The sequence below is a fragment of the Macaca fascicularis genome, chromosome 4 (assembly GCF_037993035.2).
Source record: "Macaca fascicularis isolate 582-1 chromosome 4, T2T-MFA8v1.1".
NCBI classification, from domain to species: domain Eukaryota; kingdom Metazoa; phylum Chordata; class Mammalia; order Primates; family Cercopithecidae; genus Macaca; species Macaca fascicularis.
This window is the reverse complement of record NC_088378.1, coordinates 138,103,124-138,126,121: the sequence shown is the minus strand read 5'-3', so window position 1 is coordinate 138,126,121 and position 22,998 is coordinate 138,103,124. Positions and strand designations below refer to the sequence as shown.

Here is a 22,998-nt window from a genome sequence, read left to right as displayed (position 1 = left end):
ATAAAACTAGAATGAAAGCCCTGCGTGTGTGCTGACTGTGGAGACATCATGAAGGGGGAGCTGGGACATTGTGTCCCAGGCAGAGCTAAATGTGGGGGAGAAGGGCCTTTTGGACCAGCGTGGGTGGTAACCCCAGGCTGGGAGAAGAATTCAGCCCAGGTCTGAGGTGGCCTGTGGGGGTCCTCAGATATGTGCAGCTGCTCCACCAGCTCCGTAGCTAAAGGATCTTCCAGATTCCCTAAAGGGTGGGAAACTGCATGAAACCCAAAGAGATGAAGGAAGTGCATGGGGAGGGGCCGAGGCCTTCCATCGGGCTGGGGGCTGCAGAACCATACTCAGACCTCTATGGGATTCTGGGGGCCTAGTGTGAGGTTTTTTCAGTAATAAGCCAGAAGCGTGCCAGGCACGCGCAGGTTCCCACAGTCTGGCCTGATGCAAAGAGGGGTAGCAGAGAATACAAAAACTACTAAGTCAGGGTGAGGGGATTGCACAGTTTATTTCCAAACACTCAGAGGATAGGGGGTGGCCTATGGGCTCCATCTGCCCCCCCACTCCCCGCATTTGGCTGAATCAAGAACTTCTCCCCCCTCTCCCACAAGACCCTAGGCTGTGCCCAGTAGAGAAGGCACTCTAACCCCTACCCTGAGGAGAGACCTAAACAGGTGAGGAGCATGGAGGGTGAGGGGACAGAGTTCAAGTATTCACAGTTCCCCCATCTACACCCCTGGATTACACTGTGCCAGAGCCATGAGGGAGGATCCCACCTCTGGGATTCCTAGTGGTGTTGATAGTCCTCCCACTTAAAACCCTCTAGATGAACTCCCTACTCCTTTTCCCTGAAATAACAAACCAAGTCCTAAGCCCTGTAGTCGAGGCAAGGAGGGGCCTTAGCAGGCCACTCAACCAAGGCCCCCAGGGATGGGGGTGAGGTCCTTCACCTGTAGTGAATGGGTTGGGACAAGTGTCTATAAGGCGAGAGGAAGGGAGAGAACTGAGAGGACCTTGAGAGGCAGGCTTGGAGGCTTCTGACACCTAAGTTCAGACAGCTCTGGTCTGCGACTCCACCCCACCCCACACCCCAAGCCCAGAATCCCTGAGAGTCCAACTGCAAAGGCAGTATGGTCGGAGGGAGGAATGGGAGCAGGGGGAGAGTTGGGCAGGACCTTGGCCCCCCTCTCCTAGTAGGTCCTGCTCCTGGGACACACGATGCTTAGGGAGGGCCAGGACCAGGCTCAAGTCCCAGTCCCAGCTCTTAGGCTCTGATCTTCCATAACAGCTGAATCCTGGGGAACATAGGGTATACCCACCAACCCCCACACCCTAGACGTCCTGGCCTCAGGTAGAATGGTGGGAATAGCTCTCACAGGGTATTATAAAAAGCTAAAACCATGAAACACTTTCTGGGGAGAAGTGGCTCCCAGTCTCTTGCCTCCCCAAGTTATCAGTCTCCCCAGCTCCTAGCAGACAGGGCTAAGGAGGTCCCAGAGAGCCGAGGGAGGAGGCCACGGCCCCTGGGCCCAGAGAGGGCCCACTAGCACCATGCAACGTTGAGGCGCCTCTGCAGCCTGACTGGCCCCCACACAGGGGACCTCCGAAGCTGGAGTGCACACTTGCTAAAGCTTCTGTACTCTTGAGGGGGGACCCCTGCAAGGGAGCGGAGAAGGCAAAAACTTGGCTTAAGTCCAGGCAGGAGTCTGAGCTGGGACCCCAAAGGGCACCCTTGGGAGTCATGATTTGAAGAATCTTCGTACCACAAACTGGCCCAACAGAACCACACCCAGAACCACCAGCACGTTCAGGATGGGACCATTGCCCAAGTTCAGGGCTGCCACCTGCCGGGAGAAACAAGGTGGTCACAGAGAGGCTGGCAGAAAATACAGGCACCCAGGGAAGGGGCGGGGCCTGAGAGAGGGGCAGCCCCAACAGCAGGGAGGACATTGCAATCCTTGGATACTCACCCAGCCACCCCTCTGTGCAATCCACCGGGCAATGCAGTGATGCAGCATGAAGTCGACCACGAAGCGGGTCACCTGGCCCAGGAAGCCAGTCAGGCCGTGCTGGTAGACGTGTAGGGCCAGACGGTAGCCGAAGCCCAGAAGAGCCACCACACGGCCCCAGTTGATGCCACTCTCAAACAGGCTGTGGGTAGAGCATCCCATACCGTTGGTGGAGAGCCCCCAGGGAGCCCTTCAGCCTGCCTGGCCTCTCCCACCCCTCTCCCAGCTGAAAACTAAATATAGCTTGGTTGTGAATTAAGGCCACAGAGGCTACCCCAGCCTGGCCTGTATTTGGGAACAACCCGGGTCTCTGCGAAAGGAGAAAGCTCAGGGCCAGATGAGCTGGATGCCACTGCTGGGGTGTACGCTCAGGTGCAGTGGGGCACAGAGAGGGCAGAGGACAGAGCGAGTGGATGGAATCCGCAGGGAGATTACCTGTGGGTGTTGCTGCTGGCCTGGCAGCCCGAGAGACGGCAGAGAGAAAAGGACAGAGAAGATTAGGGTAGTTCCTGTCATCACAGTGGTATGAAGGCTGGCCTCTAAGTTCACGGGCTGGATATTTCAGCTCTGAGCACTAATTCTAAAATCCATCACTCCTATCTTCACCTCCCGCTTCAATCTACCCCGACACTGACCTCCCTAACTCTGGTGGTAGCAATGGCTAACACTTTGTAAGGAGGACACTGAGCTAAGCATATTTTCCCTATTTTACAAACCAGGAGACTAAGGGCTAGGAAGTTTCACAAAGGCAGAAGGGGCAAAGCTTGGATTTACACCCAAATATTTGGTGTCTTTAACCACTTGGATGCCAGATTATAGCAACTAGGAGCCATTTCTAGGACCTGGCAGAGGTTAGCACCCTTACCATCTTCAGTGTGATATGTGGTGTCAAATTGGAACCATGAAGGATAGCTGTGTCCCAGCTGGGCCGGGGAGCTGTGGGCGACATCCCCACCTCAGGCCCCCTCTAGAGTCCTGATCTAACCAGTCAAGTCCTTGGAGTCAGAGATCAAAAGAGCTGTGAGCTAATGCCCACAAGACGAGTCTGGGACCCCGAGAGAGAAAAACAGGGGGCTGAGACCACATGTGAGTTCACAGCAGACACTGGACACTGACAGAAGGCATCTCCCCATGCCAGGAGCGCATCATGCAGGCAGGGTATGGTGTGGTTGTGACAGGACAGAGGAGTGACTGGAGCCGGCAGGGGTACCTGGAGGCAATCTTGGTGAAGTACTCATAGGCGTTCTCTGCCGTGGGCTGCAGGTGCTGCAGCATGGTCTGGAACTCTGAGTCATAGCGTCTGTTGATGTCGTCCCCGATGATGGCCAGCTGCCGTCCCACCTGCCCCATGGTGCTGTAGGAGCAGGAGGCAGGCAGGTGAGCGGAACCAGGCAGTCAGGGCCAGGCCTTGGCTCATGGCAGAGGGGTTCTGCCTGAGCTGTCCATGGCCCTGTGCACCCCTTCTTGGAGGTCCCCGACAATGTTCTAAGACACGAGTGTTGGCCTCTGGGACAAGGAGCGGGCATGGGCTAAAAAGGATACAAGGTCCTGGATGGGGGTGGGAGCCCAACATGAAAGAGGAGCAACCATGAGAGAAGGGCAAGACCCCTCAGGTCTCCCCAGCTCCCAGGACCTGCACAGAGACCCGTGCGAGCCACTGCCTCCCTGAAGATGTCCTTGTGGGCCCAGCGGTTGTAACTTACCTGCTAGGTTGCAGGGGCAAGGTGTCCATCTCTGGGTCGGCAGGGGCAGCCGCCCCTTCAGCCTCCTGTTCCTGCTGATGGCGGTAAAAAACGTAGCTGCGGAAAACCTCCTCTGTGTCCCGGGCTACCTGCTCCTCTGAGGATCAAAGCTGGGAGTCAGGGAGAGAGGGCCGAACCCTGGCAGCCCCATGCCTTATAGAGGGTTCGCTCTTCCTAAGGCCATAGCTGTCCTCACCCATGGAAAGAAATATCCTGGACGGGCACAGTGGCTCACACCTATAATCCCAGCACTTTGGGAGGCCGAGGCGGGTAGATCACCTGAGGTCCGGAGTTCAAGACCAGCCTGACCAACATGGAGAAACCCGTCTCTACTAAAAATACAAAATTAGCCGGGCGTGGTGGCACATGCCTGTAATCCCAGCTACTCAAGAGGCTGAGGCAGGAGAATCACTGGAACCCAGGAGGCGGAGGTTGCAGTGAGCCAAGATCGCGCCACTGCACTCTAGCCTAGGCAATAAGAGTGAAACTCTGGAAAGAAAAGAAAAGAAAAGAAAAGAAAGAGAAAGAAAAGAAAGGGCCGGGCGCGGTGGCTTGGCCGGGCGCGGTGGCTCAAGCCTGTAATCCCAGCACTTTGGGAGGCCGAGACGGGCGGATCACGAGGTCAGGAGATCGAGACCATCCTGGCTAACACCGTGAAACCCCGTCTCTACTAAAAATACAAAAAACTAGCCGGGCAAGGTGGTGGGCGCCTGTAGTCCCAGCTACTCCGGAGGCTGAGGCAGGAGAATGGCGTAAACCCGGGAGGCGGAGCTTGCAGTGAGCTGAGATCCGGCCACTGCACTCCAGCCCGGGCTACAGAGCAAGACTCCGTCTCAGAAAAAAAAAAAAAAAAAAAAAAAAAAAAAAGAAAAGAAAAGAAAGAAAGATAATAAAAGAAAGAAAAGAAAGATCCCTACTTCAGAGCCTTAGCCGCCCTAGAACTTATGCTGTGTGGAGAGTTGTTCCAGCACTTGCATTGGGTCCTCACAGTAGCCCTGGGAGCAGGCAATCTCCAGATTTCAGGGGGAAAATGACACAGGGTGTCTAACGTGTGCAAGATCATATAGCCAGAACAAGCCGGGGAGCTGGGACAGTCCCGGGCATTTGGGCTCTTGAGTCTACGTTAGTACATCTCAGCTCCGCAGCCCTTTGTGTGCAGGGAAATGTGGGAAACAAAATCTGAAATTGTAGCCTCAACCCAGAAAAGTCACACAGGGAGATAGTGACAGACCTGGGAGCTGATTCCCAAGTCCAGGGAACAGCCCACCGTGGGGTGTGAGCTGGGGCTTCCCTGGCTGTCCCCTGGGAAGAAGGAAGGAGGGCAGCCATCTTACTTCCTCCCCAAGTCACAATAATTGCGTTCCCTGTTGAGCAGACCTGACTGGGTGATTGGCCAGCTTACTTCCTTATTTCTCCAGCTGGAGGGATACAGCAGCCAGACCTCACTCTACTTCCTGCCTCCCTCGCCCCTGACCCCGCCCTCTGCTCCGGTGGCACTGTGCCCACCTTACACTCACTTCCTGGCCTCTCCCAACCTCCAGGCCCTCCCCAGTCCAGACTCCTCCCCCTCCCAGGCTTAACCTTGACAGCAGCTTCAGCCTCTGAGCCCGTGGGTTCCCACCCACAGTGGGTGAACCGAGGTGAAGGAGCCTGCCTCTGAGTCCTGCTCCTTCCATCCTTATGACAGCACTCATGGTTATGGGATGGGTGAGGGGCAGGAAGACCCTTACCAGAAGCAGAGGGCAGGGCAGGCTCTCCGCATTCCTGCCTGGGAGGACCTGGGCCTTGTCCCGAAGCCATTTTTCAGGTCTCAGTGGAGGACGGGGTCAGCCTGCGGGGATGGGCGAGAAAAAGCAGAGATGGGGTGAGCATGGACCTGTGATTGGGGACCCCAGACAGGTTGCCATGTCCACATAGGAGAGAGGGTTCCCCATTCCCAGAAAGGCCCTCAGTCCTCTGGGACTTTGGCCAGGCTGGTCTCAAACTCCTGACCTGTGAGTCTGCCTCTGCTTTCCAAAGTGCTGGGATTACGGGTGTGAGCCACTGTGCCTGGCTTCCTCTGGGACTTTTTATTCTCACTCCAGCATGGGTCCCAGTGAAGTCTGCTGGGAGGAAACAACTTCTGAGCACTTCACTGGTGACCCTTCGAGGGAGACAGGGTAAGAAGGTGAGGCAGCCAAGGGCAGACTGAGGTATCTGCACCCTCGAGGAGAGTGTGGCTGCAGCAGTGCCCGCTGGCTCTCAAGCTCATACCACTCCTGGGGCAAGAGCCTGGGGGGTTTTAGCTGTTCCTGGGGCCTCCTGCAGCCCACCCAGCACATGCTTATTGCAAGCGAGCCACTGCCCAGCCAATGGCCCATGAAGGCTGCCCTCAGAGGCCCTACTTCCCTCTGGCTGGTCAGAACACACCTGTTTTTTAACTCTGGGCTGTTAGCCGCAAACATTTCCTGAGAGCCTAAGATATACTCTCCCACTTAGGAGCACTCTGGGTGTTGAACATTGAAAACTCACATGAACCCAGCAGGGTGAGCACCATCATACCCACTTTGCAGCCTGGAAAAGTGAGGCATAAAGAGTTGAGTGCCCGAGGTCACATCATTAGTGACGGAAAGTCGGGTTGTTTGTCTGAATCTCCATGAGTCCATGTACTCAACAAGCATTTAAGATTTCTTCTTGTTTGTGGACCTCAGAGGGTGTCCCTTCTCAGGGCAACTTTCCCTGTTTACCTCCTGCCTGTGCCTTCCTCACCCCTGCCTTGCAGTGACCGGAGGGAGCCCTCAGGATCAGGGCCTTCTTCGAAGCCCCACAACCTGCCTCGTATTCCCACCACACACCTAGTCTTCTGTCCCCAGCCAACTTTCCTCTTTGCCTGGTCCCGACCGCAGCACCAACGTGCTGTGACCCCTCATCAGGGCGTTTCCTGGATGTCAGCTGTTTCACTTTCAGTTTGCACCCCTCCCAGAGCCCCATTTCCCCAGGCACCCTCCGGCCCTCAGAAGGAAAGCGCCCTCCTCCTATCTCAGAGGCAGGGGGTGTGCAGCCCCACCCTGGGCCAAGCACACAGCCCCACCCCCACCGCCCAGGGCCTGGGGACCTTCGCCCACCCTCCTTCCGCTAGGCCTGGGAGTGTTTTCGAAACTGCCCCAAGAGCTCTCGAGAAGGGGTGGAGGAGGACTGGACCACCTGTGCCCTCACCCAGCTCCCCACTCCTTGCTCTGCCGGACACGGACAGGGCGAAGGCAGACTCTCCTTTCCTCCACCTCTAGGGGCAAGGCCTTGTTAAAACAGAACTTTGCAGCCGGGCACAGTGGCCCACGAGGTCAGGAGTTCAAGACCAGCCTGGCCAACATAATGAAACGCCGTCTCTACTAAAAATACAAAAATTAGCTGGGCATGGTGGCGCACGCCTGTAGTCCCAACTACTCGGGAGGCTGAGGCAGGAGAATCGGTTGAACCTGGGAGGCAGAGGTTGCAGTGAGCCGAAATCGCGCCACTGCACTCGACCCTGGGCAACAGAGTGAGACTCTGTCTCAAAAAACAAAAAATAAAACCCCCACCCCCCCGGAGCTCCTTAAATAAGATGGCCTTCCTTCTTCCCCAGTCTCCAGAACCCAGCACCCTCAGGACAGTAGGGCCAGAGGATGCTGACGGCACCCCCAACTCCCTCTACCAACAACCCAGGCTCCTGAGGGGAGCAGGTAGAGCCTCAGGACACCCCCCAAGGCCAGCAACCTATGCTGACTCAGGCCTAGCTCTGTCCCCCAATCCAAGTGGCCTAAATTCCCGGTGAGGGGAGCCACCCCCGACTTCCTGGGCTTGCTGGGCCCTGATGAATGTTCCCCAGGGATACATGCCTGGCCAGGCCCTGGACCCAGTCTAGGGATGTTGGGCAGCAGGAAGCGCTGAGAAAGTTCTCTCTCTGCCCTTGACCTTGGCTCTGACCTCCACCCCCATCTCCCAGACTGTTAAAGGACCCAGTTCTCACAGTTCTCCGGCATCCAGGGCTGGGGCAAGAGGGGAAGCTGTGAGGGGCAGCCAGAAGTAGGCTTGCCACGATCAGGTCCCCAGCCGGGCAGGCGGACCTGCCCAGGTAAGCTTTGAGCTTCCCCTTCCCCACCCGGCTCCTGGCAGGCTCCCTGCCCCACCCTGGGGCTGGGGCTGCTGAGATTTGGGAGGACGGGCAGGACCCTTCCAGCTTACCTGCCAGGATCCTGGCCCAACCCGGGTGGCTCAGCAGGGCAGAGAGAGAGGTCCCGAGGGGCTGGCGGCTGCTGCTCCCAGGGGCTGAGTGGGAGCTCGGCTTCCAGGAACAGGCGTCAGTGCATTCCTGGCATCTGGATGTAGCCTTTGCTTGTCCCTGTGCTGCCTGAGGGACCCGCGAGACTCCAGTGATCATAGAGGTGCCAGCGGCAACCGGCTCCAATCAGCTCCCTCTAGAGGAAGTTGCTCTGTGGCCACCGGATGCAGACGCACAGGCCTGCAGCCCGGAGGGGTGATCTGGGTGGGCCAGGCCCAGGAGCAGCTCCCGCCCACTTTCCCCACCCCACCTCCCAGCCAGGCAGAGCGGCTGTCAGTGGCCCACTGCTTTTCCCATCCCTGATTCTCAATCCTTGTCTTTGATCTTCTCCCCCATCTCTACATCAATCAATACCAATAAAAAACCCAGGGTGAGAAGTTTCTTAAGCACTGCTGCATGCCTGGCACTTTAGCAACTATTGTCTCGTTGGATCTTCTCAACAACTCTTGTAAGTGAGTGCTGTTGACAATACCCATTCAGATGAACAAACAGAGGCTCAGCTGGTTTAAGGTGCTCTCTAAAGGTCACTGAGCTGGGTTAATAATCAGTTCTGGGCCGGGCGTGGTGGCTCATGCCTGTAATCCCAGCACTTGGGGAGGCTGAGGCGGGCGGATCACTAGGTCAAGAGATTGAGACCATTCTGGCTAACAAAATCAGCTGGGCGTGGTGGGCGGGTGCCTGTAATCCCAGCTACTTAGAAGTCTGAGGCAGGAGAATCGCTTGAACCCGGGAGGCGGAGGTTGCAGTGAGCCAGGATCGCACCATTGGACTCTAGCCCGGGGGACGGTGCAAGACTCCATCTCAAAAAAAAAAAAAAAAAAAAAAAAATAGTAATAATCAGTTCGGGCCGGGCGCGGTGGCTCAAGCCTGTAATCCCAGCACTTTGGGAGGCCGAGACGGGCGGATCATGAGGTCAGGAGATCGAGACCATACTGGCTAACACGGTGAAACCCCATCTCTACTAAAATACAAAAAAAATTAGCCGGGCGAGGTGGCGGTTGCCTGTACTCCCAGCTACTCGGGAGGCTGAGGCAGGAGAATGGCGTGAACCCGGGAGGCGGGGCTTGCAGTGAGCTGAGATCCAGCCACTGCACTCCAGCCTGGGCAACAGAGCCAGACTCCGTCTCAAAAAAAAAAAAAAAAAAAAATCAGTTCTGTAGTCGCGTTGGGGAATACTAATACTAAATTGAGATTCAACCTGCAATTCAGACCTGTGCACCATGCACCTTGGTGGTCTCTGGAGATCTGAAATCCTGAAGGTGATAGTGAAGTAAACGGAGATTAAAACTCAATAGAGGCCGGGCACGGTGGCTCACGCCTGTAATCCCAACACTTTGGAAGGCCGAGGTGGGAGGATTACTTGACCCCAGGAGTTCAAGACCAGCCTGGGCAACAAAGGGAGACCATGTCTCTACAGAAAAAAAAATTAAAAACTAGCTGGGTATGGTGGTTCACACCTGTGCGTGTGGTGGTCCCAGCTACCTAGGATACTGAGGCAGGAGGATCACCTGAGCTGCGGAAGTTGAGGCTGCAGTGAGCCATGTTTGCACCACTGCATTCCAGCCTGGGTGACAGAGCAAGACCCTGTCTCAACAACAACAACAAAAAAGGCAGCCAGCTGTGGTGTGTCACGCCTATAATCCCATCACCCCTCCAGGCTGCCTATAATCCCATCCCAGCCATTTGGGAGGCCAAGGCAAGAGAATCGCTTGAGGCCAGGTGCAGGAGTTCCAGGCCAGCCTGGGCAACAGCAATACCCTGCTTATATGGAAAAAAAAAAATTAGCAAAGCATGGTGGTGTATGCCTGTGGTCTTAACTACTGGGGAGGCTGAGGTGGGAGGATTGCTTGAGCCCAGGAGGTTGAGGCTGCAGTGAGCTGTGATCGTACCAGGGCAACAGAGGGAGAGTTCTGTCTAAAAAAAAAAAAAGGCCGGGCATGGTGGCTCCCGCCTGTAATCCCAGCACCTTGGGAGCCCTAGGCAGGCAGATCACCTGAGGCCAGGAGTTCAAGACCAGCTTGCCCAACACAGCGAAACCCTGTCTCTTTTAAAAATACAAAAAAGGGAGGCCGAGGCAGGCGGATCACGAGGTCAGGATATCGAGACCATCCTGGCTAACATGGTGAAATCCCCATCTCTACTAAAAATACAAAAAAATTAGCCAGGCATGGTGGCGGGTGCCTGTAGTCCCAGCTACACGGGAGGCTGAGGCAGGAGAATGGCGTGAACCCAGGAGGCGGAGTTTGCGGTGAGCCAAGATCACGCCACTGCACTCTGGCCTGGGCAGCAGAATGGCAACAGAATGAGACTCTGTTTAAAAAAAAAAAAAAATGGTCAGGTGCAGTGGTTCACGCCTGTAATCCCAGCACTTTGGGAGGCCGAGGCTGGCGGATCACCTGAGGTTGGAAGTTTGAGACCAGCCTGACCAACATGGAGAAACCCCATCCCTATTAAAAATACAAAATTAGCCTGGCGTGGTGGCACATACCTGTAATCCTAGCTACTCAGGAGACTGAGGCAGGAGACTCGCTTGAACCCGGGAGGCAGAGTTGCGGTGAGCTGCGATTGAGCCATTGCACTCCAGCCTGGTCAACAAGAGCGAAACTCCATCACACACACAAATAAAAGGCGGGCATGGTGGCGTGCACTTATAATCCCAGCTACTTGGGAGGTTGAGGCAGGAGAATCACTTGAACCCGGGAGGCGGAGGTGGCAGTGAGCTGAGATTGCACCACTGCACTCCAGCCTGGGTGACAAGAACGAAACCCTGTCTCAAAAAAATAAAATTAAAATAGGGTTGGGTGCGGTGGCTCACACTTGTAATCCCAGCATTTTGGGAAGCCAAGGCAGGTGGGTCACGAGGTCAAGAGATCGAGACCTTCCTGGCCAACATGGTGAAACCCCGTCTCTACTAAAAATACAAAAATTAGCCGGGCGTGGTGGTAGGCGCCTGTAGTCCCAGCTACTCAGGAGGCTGAGGCAGGAGAATCGCTTGAAGCTGGGAGGCGGAGGTTGCAGTGAGCCAAGATCGTGCCACTGCACTCCTACCTGGAGACAGAGCTAGACTCCATCTCAAAAAATTAAAAATAAAAATAAAAACAACTAAATAAATAGACTTAGCGGGGTCTGTGCTACCACCTGGACACATAAAACCTGGATGCTAAGAGGGAAGACATACTGTCTGGCTGCTGGGAGTGTTCTTGAGGACAGAACAAACCCAAGAAGGACAGAGGTGTGTGCAGTCCTCGACAGCCCCCTGCCCTCAGGGTTCAGTTCCCTCCCTGCTTCTCCCTGTTTGCTCCCTGCCAAGCTTCCTGGGTCTCTCACATCTTCATCTCCCAAGTTTCCACCCCCTGTCCCCCAAACCCCGTGCCTCCCCCCTACACCTCCTTCCCTGTTTCATCAAACCCCTGCCCCCTCTACCTCCAACTAATCTCCCCCAACCCCCCGTCTTCGCCCATCTTTGCCTTCCAGAATTCCGGGAAGTTTCCAACTGGAGGTTTTAATCTGAAAACTCCTCCTGTTCTTAAGCAGTTGGTCCTGGGGTGGCTGCTACAGGATCTGCGTTGGGGACCTTATCAGGATTGAGGCCCCAGCTCCGAAGCCCCAATCACAAATTTCGGGGTGCTCCTCCATGTTCCACTTTTTCCATTCCCTCGTGGGGAGCAAGGACAGTCCGAGGAGCTCTGATACAGCCCTGGCGGGAGCCCAGGCACTCCCCTTGCCAGACCAGGGTGCCATTTCCCTGATGATGAGCTGAGCGGGATGTAACGGGGGGAGGGGGCTGGGACCATCTGCCTTGCGGCCCCATGCCTTCTCTGTGGCCGTACCCAGGGGCTTCTCACAACTGTCACGGCAGCATCCTCAAAGCTGGGCATGGGGGGTATGGGGACCTACACCCGCAAGAGCAAGAAGGCCTGGGGTGGAGAGGTGAAGTCAGTCCTGCCCATAGCAAGCCAGGAGATGTCGGGCAACCTGCCTGAGGAAAGGAAGGAGCCAGCAGGGGACACCTCTGGGAAAACAGGGGCCTCAGACAGGTGAGGGGCTGGAGTTGGGGGGACACCCAGGTGGGCAAGGCCTGGGACAGAGGTACTGGGAAGAGGCCTGGACATGAGATGGGGGAAGGGCAGGGACTTAAGATGGGGGACCCATGCTGGGGAGGGTCTGGGGAGGGAGGCCTTGGATGGGTAAGGGCCTGGGACAGGGCACCTGGTGGGGAAGGACAGGGAGATGTGGATGTGGCCAACGGACAGAAGCATCTGGTGGGGAGGAGGTTGGAGATGGGGGTTTGGGTTGGGGAGGAGGCAGAGATGGGGTCCTCCCACAAGTGAGGGGTTGTGGATGGGGGATACCAGACATAAAAGGGGACGGGCTAGGGAGTAGAAAGGGAATGTGCCAGGGCCCGGAGTGCGGGGGTTCCTGTTGCTCTCAGCCCCTTCTGCAGGCCTGGCAGCCATCCCCTGTGAGGACAGGGACCCACCTCTCTCTCTGTTCCCCACCCGCGCATCACCCTACTTTCAAGAGCGATAATCCCCCTGTATGAGGAGAACCCCAGATGGTAGAGCAGGGTTTGATGGGAGAGGAAGGCTGGAGAGGGCCGGCAGACCTGTGGGTGAGCCTTAGGGGAGGTTTAGGGGATCTCTGCCACACCTCTGAGCCCCACCTGCCTCCCTCACCTGACTGTGCTTTGGGATTAGGAGCCACTTTATCCAGATCCTGAAGTTGAAGGAATAATATCCAGAGAGTGTCAGGGTCCTGTGAGGTCAGCCCTGAGGCCTCCACCAGGGAGAAAGAGTATCTGCTTGAAGGTGAGTGTGGTGGCCATAGGCAGAGGGGAAGTGCCAGAAATGGACCCTTTTCTTGTAGAATATCTCAGGGGTGCAGGGCCTGGCAGGACACGGGACACATTTGGAGGGACTGCTGGAGTCAGACTGCCTGGGTTCAAATGCCAGTTCTAACATGCTGAGCTGTGTGATGGGCGGCAGCTTATTCAACCTCTCTGCGTCTGTTTCCTCATCTTTAAAGTGGGAATATAATAGTACCTATCCTTGAAGGAAGTGCAAGGATGAACTGAGATACTCTGTAAAATGCTCAGAATGGTGTGTGGCACACAGTAGGCATTTGCTAAAGAAAACATGGCAACCCCACCCACAACTCAGCCCCCCCACCGTGTGCCTGCCCTCCGAGGCCTGGACCATCCCACTTGCGGCCAGCCTGTCAGGGACCACCACCCCATTCACAGGAGACCTCGTGTTGGCCTCTTCCAAGGTGGAGGCTACTCCCTGGAACCACTTCCACAGTTTGTACAAGGAGCTTCAAAACTCGGCCATGGCCAAGGCCTGTGGGTGATGGGGGCGTGAGGCATGGGTTGGGGCCTTTCCCACATCAGGCTGGGCCCCAGAATATGTGGCCTGGGACTGGAAGGAGCAGTCCCCTTTCTTAACCTTTTGGGACATGTTCCCTCCTGCTTCCTGTCTTGCCTAGAGGTGGGGTGGGGCTGCAGGCCTGGGGTCCTGGGCTCCCTCACCTGCTCGGAGACCGGCTGGACTCCTCTCCAAGGTTTGCCCAGTGAGGAGAAAAGCGAGGAAGAGAAAGTGAAGGAAGAGGACAGCTCATTCAAGCTCTGTGTCCCAGGCATTGTTGCCCTCCAGTCGCCACTGTACAAGACTTTCAGATCCACAGACACAGTGCGTAAGGGCTTCCGCCCCTCCCCTCCCACGTGGCCCCAGGCCCAGGAAGCCTCACTTTGGCCGGTGGCTCGGGGTGCAATACCAGCAGGTACCACCAGATGGTACCAGAGGACCTAAGATGACCACCTGAGCCCGGGGAGCAGTGTGTGGCTGGGCTGGAGGCCACACTAGGTGTAGCTAGGGTCTTCCTCGGGGTTTGAGGGGGTGGTACTACTCAAGCAGCACCCTTTCCCCCAGCCCAGAGGTTTCTAATGCCTTCAGTGGCTGCCTCCATCCCTGGTTTTCCCATCATGCACTGCTGTGACAGAGCCCCGGAGGGTCCTCTCTCCCAGTAGAGTCCCGGGCAGCCCAGACACGGACAGCAGTTGGGTTAGCGGTGATAGCACACATAATATGATGAAAATCGTGGTTCACATTTACATAGCCATTAATGGGGCAGACCCTCTTTAAGCACTTTTCATGAAATACTGCATTACGACTCTGAGGTAGGTCCGATTGCCACCTCCAGTTCACAGTGAGAACTTGTCCGATGTCACACAGCTAGTGATGGGCAGAGCTGGAATTTGAGTGCAGGCAGTTTGGGTTCCAGATCCAGGCTCTTGAGTCAGTTGGTGGTGGGGGCAGATACCTGCTCCTCACATGCTGTCCCCAGTGGGTGAAGACGCAGGCTCTTATGCTGCCGCTGCCGGAGGAGGCCCTCAAAGTGAGCTTCCTGGGGAAGGCAGGGCGAAGGAGGGGTGGTGCCTGGCTGGCTCCACTCCTGGAATAAGAAAGGGCTGTGACTGAGGGTGAGCAGGAATCACACAGAGCTGGGATGAGGCTCAGGGGGCGGTTGCACTTCCGGGTCCTTGGGTTCCCAGCAGGCTGCTCCACCCTACTTCTGCCTGTCCTCTGCCATCTCCCTGTCCCCTGCCATTTCTCTGGCTCTCAGGTTTCCTGGAGTCGGAGTTGAAGAAGCTTCTGGGAATGCAGCAAGAGTCTCGCCTCTGGAAGCTAGGCAGCCAAGAGGGCTGAGAGCTGCTACCCGGCCAGAGATCACCATGGTGGAGGCAGGCATTGTGGATGGCCAGGTACGCTTGGCCCGTGCCAGACCACCAGCCCCTGCCTGGAGAAGGTGGGGTTGGAGGCTTACCATCCCCTCCGCGCCCTGGGCCCTGGCTCCAGCCCCACTGCCTGGATAGGGTAGACATAATGCCTTCTTGGTGGTAGTATTTCTGAATTCAGGACCCTGGCCACCTGAGTGAGTGCACGCAGCATGCACATAAACACACACACACACACATACACATACACATACACACACACACTCTCTTCTCCATCAGTCTCTCTGTTTCTCACTTGACTTAGAGTCACAATGTCCATTTTTTTGGTCTCAACTTTGCCATTCATTTGCTGTGTGGCCTTGGGCAAGTCCCTTCCTCTTTCTGAGCCTCAGTTTCCTCATCTGTAACATGAGTGAATTTGTCTAGACAGGCTGTAAGTCTTTCCTGTGCATCTGTAATTCACACGATGCTGCTGTTTTTCTAATCTCTCTCCCATTCTCGTCCACTCCAAACACACATAGGCTCAGGGGAGTGACCCCACTGGGTCAGACGGAGTACCATCCTGCTGCTCCCCATCCTTGACATTGGTCTTTAAAGGTTAGACCTGTCTCAGCTTCTCTGAGTGCATGTTGATGGATCTGTTGAAAGTGTGTCGATGACCTTTTTGGTTAATTTCCATCCATTCATCATCTCATTCTTTTATTCAGTGGACATTTGCCCTGACAGTCTGTGTAGCTTACAAAAGGAAAGGGCATGGGGTTTGGAGGCCAGAGGTTTTAGTCTGGCATTAGCTTGTTCTGTGATGTTGAGTAGAGGCCTCAGTTTCTTTACCCGTGAAAGGGGAATGTTGCAAGGACCTCCTGAGATGATGTGTGTGCAGCTGTAAGCTGCAAAGGCACTCCCTTGTGGGGGCTTAGCACAGTGTGATTCACTTCGGAGCAGTGCCTATCAGAAAGACTTGCCACCTGGGGCTGGGTGTGGTGGCTCATGTCTATAATCCCAGTGCTTTGGGAGGCTGGGGTGGGCGGATTGCTTGAGCTCAGGAGTTTGAGAAAAGCCTGGGCAGCCGGGCGCGGTGGCTCAAGCCTGTAATCCCAGCACTTTGGGAGGCCGAGACGGGCGGATCACGAGGTCAGGAGTTCGAGACCATCCTGGCTAACACGGTGAAACCCCGTCTCTACTAAAAAATACAAAAAACTAGCCGGGCGAGGTGGCGGGCGCCTGTAGTCCCGGCTACTCGGGAGGCTGAGGCAGGAGAATGGCGTAAAAACCCGGGAGGCAGAGCTTGCAGTGAGCTGAGATCCGGCGACTGCACTCCAGCCTGGGCGACTCAGCGAGACTCCGTCTCAAAAAAAAAAAAAAAAAAAAAAAAAAAAGAAAAGCCTGGGCAACATGGCAAAACCTTGTCTCTACAAAAAATACAAAAATTAACCAGGCATGGTGGCGTGCACGTGTGGTCCCAGCTACTTGGGAGACTGAGGTGGGAGGATCACTTGAGCCCAGGCAGTTGAGGCTGCAGTGAGCTATGAGAATGCCACTGCACTCCAGCCTGGGCAACAGAGCGAGACCCTGTCTCAAACAAAAAGGAAAGCATGCCTGCTGGGCACTGAGAGGCATCCTTCTGATTGCCCCAAGCCCGCCTGCATGCCCATGTCACAGGAAGCCCGTGTGTCACCTCATCCACAGCCACATAGGCTGTCAGCACGTGGCAGAGCCCGTCACTTTGTCTTTTCACACCGAAGGGTTTGAATCTTGGGATCTGCCCTCACTGGTCCCTCCCCCTTCTTCCCATCCCCTCCCCAGCCAGCCTGCCCTGTCCCAGGAGTCACAGTCCTGGGGTTGCCTGAGTAGTGCTGAGAGGCCTGGGTCATTTCTGGGTGGTGGCAAGTAAGGGCTCAGCCCAGTCCTTACTTTGGGGACAGTTGCCTTAAGAATATCTATCTCCAGTGGGTGTTTCAAAGGTCCTGTCCTCATCCCCATTCCTATCTCCCCTTGCTGCCCTCAGGGACACTGTGCTGAGGGGGAAGCAGGCTGCCCCCAGCCTTTGGGGAATGCTGGGCACCTAGGGAGGGGCACGGAGGCAGCAGCAGCGCCACCTTGGGCTTGATGGGAGAGCGCAGACCCCCCTTGGGGTGGGGTCCAGAGGTGAGGGAGGGGAGGGACTGGCTGCGGTGCTGACTCCTGGGGCTTCCAAGGACCCCCCCAAGTTGGAGGGAGAAGGGATTCTCCATTTTGTGGCAGGGAGGTGGCTCAGGGTTGGTGGAGCTGTGCCTGCCGAGGGGAAGTGGGAGAAAGGTGTCCTCGGGTGCTTGTCTCTTGGGGGCAGGGGAGAGGTTATGGGGTACAGAGAAGACTGAGGCAACTTTCTTCACCCATTTCTGTCCCCCAGTGCCTGCTTCTTGAGGAGGATGAGATGGGAAACTGGCCTCCTTAGTGAAGCCGGCGCTGGCCCCGAGTCTGCCCTGCCCAGATCTCCGGAGCTGGTACATGGGGATATCTCTCTTCTTAGGGTACATCTAAGGAGCCCCTGTGACCAGCGGGTCTTGAGACAGTGTCCATGTGTCTGTAAGATGGGTCTGCCCCAAATTCTATCCCACCCAGCCAACTCGGGCCTGTGATGTTATTAATAAAAATCTACTTTGACTTTGGCCTCATTGTTAGCTGTCTTTGGACCCCGCCCCTCAATCTTCAACCCTGGAGCAAGCCCAGTCTATCTGAGGCCTTGATCTAGTCCCCAGTCTATGCCCAGGGGGCTGCTAGGGCTGCCCTGCTGCAGAGTGGAGGGGCTGCCGCAGGGCGTCTGAGCAGAGAGGGCAGGAGGTCTGGCTGGCCTGACCTGGGGCTGGTGAAGGACCCAGGGCCCAGAGTGCCAGGGGCCGTCCACAAGCCCTGCCCCTGTTAGGAGGGGTGCCCCTGACTTCCCTCCCTCCCTAAGTTCCCAGGCCTTGCCGTAGCCTCCTAGGGAGGATCCGGGAATTCTCCCGCAGGAAGTTCCTGCCCAGCCCGCCCAAGGACAAAGCCAGGAAAGAGGCCCTGGGACAGGGGATCTGCCTCGGGAGGGCCGGCCTGGGTAGGCCAGGGGTCCCTGGTGTCCAGTGTTGCCTAATCTCAAAAGTAAAGGTGGGCTTGGGGTGGAGTGCCTAATGACAGGCCCTTACTGGCCAGGGAAGGAGACCGACACACCTGGCTTCCCAGAGATGAGATGGGCAGCAGGGCCAGGCCTAGTTTGGACACCAGGAGGTGCTGTTCACCAGAAGGTCCTGCTGGCTTCCCTGTGGGGTCCCCCCTTCCTTCCTTTCTGCCTGGGTCCAGGCTCTGAGGCCCTTCAGCCGATGTATGAGAAAAAAAGCTCACTGTCCCCAACTCTTTTCAACATGACTGCTATCCATGGAAGCTCGTCTGATGGTCCCCATGGGTCCCCACGGTGTCTAGCCTGAGGCCTGTTGCAGAGCTGAAGTTCAATGTCAGAACATGATGGCCATTCTTAGTCATCACTGTGATTGATAACCACAGCTGTTGGTTGGATGGCTGGCCCTGTGGCCACAGACTTAGCGTGGGGAGACAGAAACTAGCAGCTGGTCCCCTGCCCTGACCCAAGCCAGCCCAGTGAAGGTGGGAGTCCCCGCTTCTGTCCCCCAGCCTGCAGGGCATGGGTGGAGCCTGGAGAGGGCTGAGGGCTTTCTCCTGGGCTTCCTGGCCAGATCGCATGGAGTCCTTGACTCAGACCCTGAGCTGGGGCTGGGTGGAAAGGCCCATCTGGACTGTCCCCCTGAGTCAGCCAGGAGGCGGCCTTGTGACCAGATGACTCACCTGTGCCCTAATTGCCCTGTTAATCATTTCCTCCCAGAGTGTTCTCTGTTGGGAAGGGTGGGGCCTTGCAGGGCTTCCCTGGGAGCACCTGGATGCGGGAGGGAGGGGCGGAGGGGGGCAGAAACCTTGGTTCGGGGTGTGGGACCCTGGGCTGCTCACCGTTCCTCTCTGTTCCTCATTTTCCCTGTCTGTCCAGTGAGGCCCATGGCACCTTCTCGTCCGCTCCTGGGATTCCTCTGAACTGCGGGGGTCTGTGAGGCTGGGAAGTGTGGTGTGGTTTGCTGGTGCTGTCCCTGGAGCAGGAGGGGGTCTGTGTGCTGGAACAGGCCTGAGGGCCTCTTCCCAACCACACAGCATCCTGGGCTGGTTTCTATGGAAGGGCTTGGCTTGACATTTCTGAGTGGTGAAGGCAGAGGTGACCCAAGGACCTGCTGTGGGGGAAGGCCCCATGGGTGAGTGCACAGGGCTGGGCTCTGGTCAAGGCCAGAATGGTGAGAGCCCAAGCGTTCCTGAAAGGCCTCAGAGAACACAGCAGGGGCAGGCCTGTGGGGTGGGCCCGAGGACTGGGGAGCACTGCAGCATTGCCTTCTCCCCCTGGCATAGAGATATCTGGGGACGGCTTCCACGGACCCTCCTGCAGCAGCACACTCACTTGGCGGAAGGGCCAGCGGGACTGAAGCCCAGCCCATCGCACTCACTCGCCAGGCCCTGGGAGGGGTAGTATTCCCCTGGAGGGTGCCTTTCCTAACTTGCTCAAAAGGGGCAATGGGCTGGCAGTGGCCCTGATTGCATCCATGAGGTTTGGAGCGTTGCAAAGGGACTTGCCAAGTCTGTCACTCTCCCGGTCTCTCTCTGTTGGTATGTAAGTGTGTCTCTGTGTGTGTGTTTCTGCCTCTGTCCCTGTCTCCCCACGTCTCCCTGTGTCTCTGTCTCTCTCACTGTATCTCAGGTGGGACGAAGGCAAAAGCAGAGGCACCCAGGTCCATTCTGAGAGAGTTTAGGGACTCAGTGGTGGTTGAAAGGAAGGCAGTGGGTTGGGTCATTTAGGAGCTGGGGGTCAGGGTGGGTGGCCCCAGGAAAATGTGGGCAGGGCCAAAGGTGGGCCTGCCCACCTCAGGAGACTGTATGATCCCCCTCCTGTGGCCCCCTGACCAAGACCTCCCACGGAGATGGTGCCTCAGGCCCTGTCTGGGGTCACTGGGTGTCAGCCTTGCCTATACTAGGGTGAAGTGAAGGCAAAACCAGATATTTTGTCCCCCTTCTCAACTAGGAGATGAGCTGGAAAGCAGAGAGGCAGCGGGGGAGAGACTCACCTGGGTTGAAACCCAGCTCCCACTACAGCAAGCTCATATGACGGTGGACAAGTCTCATATCTCTCTGAATCTCAGTCTCCACATCTATGCAATGGGTGAATCATACGCTTCTCATGTGAGCTGAATGAAGAGCTGCTTGGCTCATAGAAGATTCTCAAAGAATCCACGGGGCCAGGCACAGTGGCCTACGCCTGCAATCCAGCACTTTGGGGGGCCATGGCAGGTGGATCACCTGAGGTCAGGAGTTCAAGACCCGCCTGGTCAAAATGATGAAACCCCATCTCTACTAAAAATACAAATAAATTAACTGGGCATGGTGGTGGGCACCTGTAATCCCAGCTACTCGGGAGGCTGAGGCAGGAGAATCACTTGAACCTGGGAGGCGGAGGTTGCAGTGAGCTGAGATCGCGCCATTGCACTCCAACCTGGGCGACAAAAGTCAAACTCCGTCTAAAAAAAAAGAATCCATGGAACCATTTTTATGAAGCATCTACTACATGCTAGTCCTGTTCCAGGCAATGGGGAATAGAGCAGTGAACAAGACATACACAACCTCCACTTTGGGGGGCTTACATTACTGCTAGTGAGACAAACAATAAACAGATATGCCAGGGTGACAGGTGCTATGAAGAAAGCTGAGACTGGATAGTGGGGGGGATATCACAGAGGGATGGGGAGGCCTTGCTGAGGAGGTCGTGTGCTGGAAGCCAGGGAGGGAGCCATCGGGGGAAGGGCAGCCGCAGGCACAGCAAGTGCGTCGCCCTGAGGGGAGAGCAGGCCTGGTGGGTTTGAGGAAAGGGATCCGTGCAGCTGGAAGGGCGTAAGTGGGAGGGAGTGGAACAGGAGGTGAGGTCAGAAAGGATGTGTGGAGATGATGTGCTTTGCTGATCAGGGGTTTAGAGGTTTGTTTCTCTCTCTTTTTTTCTCTGTCGCTCGGGCTGGAGTGCAGTGGCGCGATGACAGCTCACTGCAGCCTCCACTCCTGGGCTCAATTGATCCTCCCGCCTCAGCGAGGACCGCAGGCGCGCACCACCGCACAAGTTGGGATTCTCGGATCCAGTGTGGAGAGATGTGATGTGCATTTTTTTTTTTTTTTTTTTTTTTTTTTTTTTTTTTTTTTTTTTTTTTGAGACGGAGTCTCGCTCTGTCGCCCAGGCTGGAGTGCAGTGGCCGGATCTCAGCTCACTGCAAGCTCCGCCTCCCGGGTTCGGGCCATTCTCCTGTCTCAGCCTCCTGAGTAGCTGGGACTACAGGCGCCTGCCACCTCGCCCGGCTAGTTTTTTGTATTTTTTAGTAGAGACGGGGTTTCACCGTGTTAGCCAGGATGGTCTCGATCTCCTGACCTCGTGATCCGCCCGTCTCGGCCTCCCAAAGTGCTTGGATTACAGGCTTGAGCCACCGCGCCCGGCCGTGATGTGCATTTTTAAAGCTCCCTGGGCTGCCGAGGAGGGAAGGCTGTAGGGGGCGGGGCCTGAAACAGGGAGGCAGGTTCCCAGGCTGCCGCAGACGTGGGGCGGGGTCGTCTGGCTGTGACTTACTACAGAGGTTGTGAGGGGGAACCAGGGGGTACTTACCACTAGGGGGAGCGCCTTGGCCAACACCTCTGCTCAGTGGGGAGCCAGGCCGGCCCCAGGTGGTACCTCCCCCTTGCCCCACATGAGGGACTTGCGGGGGACTTTGTCTTCATCATCCGCAGGGTGGAGCGGGGTGGCTTGGGACCTGGAGTCCGGGAAGAGTCGAAGGCCTGTGGGCGGCCGAGGTCACGCGTGGGCGCCTGCCGGGGGAGGGCGGAACCAGGAGGTTGGCACCGCAGTGCCTGTGTGCACCGAAGCGCAGCAAACACGTCTCGGCCGAGACTGCCCGGCCACCCCAGACTCCAGCGGAGCGTGCGTACTTGGGCAGTCGCGCGCATCTGAGAACCGCCGAACCGTGCCACATTTCCGTTCCTTCTGGCCTCGCCCTCAGGGGTCGACCGGCGGCAGAGCGCGGCGCCTCCTGTGCTGAAGAAAGCTCCCTGGCCTCCAGAAACTCAGTCAGTGGTGGGAGGGCCGGAACAGACCCGCGCAGTTAACCAGATGATGATGTTGCTGTAGTATAGCTTGGAGAGTGCAGAGAAGGAAGCAAGCAATGCCAGCAAGGAGGAATCCAGAAGGCTTCCAGGAGAAGTCACCATTTGTGATTTGGGCTTGCATCAGGAGGAGGAAGTTGACAGGTGAAATAAGGGGAGGGCATGCCTGCCAGGCAAACAGTCTGTGATTGGGAAGAGTCCAGTCTGCACCATGACCCCACTTTCTACCTTCCTGACCAAGTAGGAACCATTTGGACTCCTCTACTGTCCTGGGCCTCCTTGTTTAGTCCACTATTTTATTTTATTTTATTTTATTTTATTTTATTTTATTGAGATGGAGTCCCTCTCTGTGGCCCAGGCTGAAGTGCAGTGGCGCGATCCCGGCTCACTGCAACCTCTGCCTCTGAGTTCAAGCGATTCTCCTCCTTCAGCCTCCCGAGTAGCTGGGATTACAGGTGCCCGCCACCGTGCCTGGCTAATTTTTTTTGAGACGGAGTCTCACTCTTGCCAGGCTGCAGTGCAGTGGCGCTTTTTCGGTTCACTGCAACCTCTGCCTCCCAGGTTCAAGCAATTCTCCTGCCTCAGCCTCCTGAGTAGCTGGGACCACAGGCACGCACCACCACACCCGGTTAATTTTTTGTATTTTTTTTTTTTTTAGTAGAGACGGGGTTTCACCACGTTGGCCAGAATGGTCTCAATCTCTTGACCTCGTGATCCGCCCATCTCGGCCTCCCAAAGTTCTGGGATTACAGGTGTGAGCCACCACACCCAGCCTTTTTTTTTTTTTTTTTTTTGAGAGTCTCACTGTGTCGCCCAAGCTGCAGTGCAGTGGTGCAATCTCGGCTCACTGCAAGCTCTGCCTCCCGGGTTCACGCCATTCTTCTGCCTCAGCCTCCCAAGTAGCTGGGACTACAGGTGCCCACCATCATGCCTGGCTAATTTTTTGTATTATTAGTAGAGACAGGATTTCACTGTGTTACCATGCCTGGCTAATTTTTGTATTTTTAGTAGAGATGGAGTTTCACAATGTTGGCCAGG

The 22,998-nt window shown here is 56.3% G+C and overlaps 1 protein-coding gene and 1 pseudogene across 6 annotated transcripts; one reads left to right on the top strand and one right to left on the bottom strand.

The window, feature by feature from the left end:
• Nucleotides 1–477: 477 nt before the first annotated feature.
• BAK1 (BCL2 antagonist/killer 1) lies at nt 478–8,174 on the bottom strand. Of its 6 annotated transcripts, none has more exons than XR_012433899.1 (7): nt 7,940–8,174; nt 5,470–5,570; nt 3,701–3,836; nt 3,208–3,351; nt 2,433–2,452; nt 1,959–2,139; nt 478–1,832 (listed from the first exon to the last, which is right to left on the bottom strand). XR_012433899.1 is itself a non-coding variant. In XM_015444431.3 (7 exons), exons 3-7 carry the CDS (start codon nt 5,537–5,539, stop codon nt 1,728–1,730), a joined length of 636 nt encoding a protein of 211 aa, XP_015299917.1. In that variant the 5' UTR covers nt 5,540–5,570; nt 5,732–5,882; nt 7,940–8,174; the 3' UTR covers nt 478–1,727. The 6 variants fall into 6 exon arrangements, 5 of the variants coding, with proteins under 5 accessions (XP_015299917.1, XP_005595290.1, XP_065400217.1 ...); XM_015444431.3 differs by lacking the exon at nt 2,433–2,452 and adding an exon at nt 5,732–5,882; XM_005595233.4 differs by lacking the exon at nt 2,433–2,452 and adding an exon at nt 5,732–5,841.
• Nucleotides 8,175–11,921: 3,747 nt separating this feature from the next.
• On the top strand, nt 11,922–17,704 carry LOC102144173 (putative gametogenetin-binding protein 1; annotated as a pseudogene).
• Nucleotides 17,705–22,998: the final 5,294 nt, after the last annotated feature.

What these genes read in the sequence shown, in the direction of transcription:
- BAK1 (XM_015444431.3), bottom strand. Translation starts at nt 5,539, where the DNA reads ATGGCTTCGGGACAAGGCCCAGGTCCTCCCAGGCAGGAATGCGGAGAG. An exon ending in TTCACCAAGATTGCCTCCAG is followed by an intron (nt 2,140 to 3,207) that starts GTACCCCTGCCG and finishes CTCTACCCACAG; the next exon opens with CCTGTTTGAGAGTGGCATCA. An exon ending in TTGCACAGAGGGGTGGCTGG is followed by an intron (nt 1,833 to 1,958) that starts GTGAGTATCCAA and finishes TTCTCCCGGCAG; the next exon opens with GTGGCAGCCCTGAACTTGGG.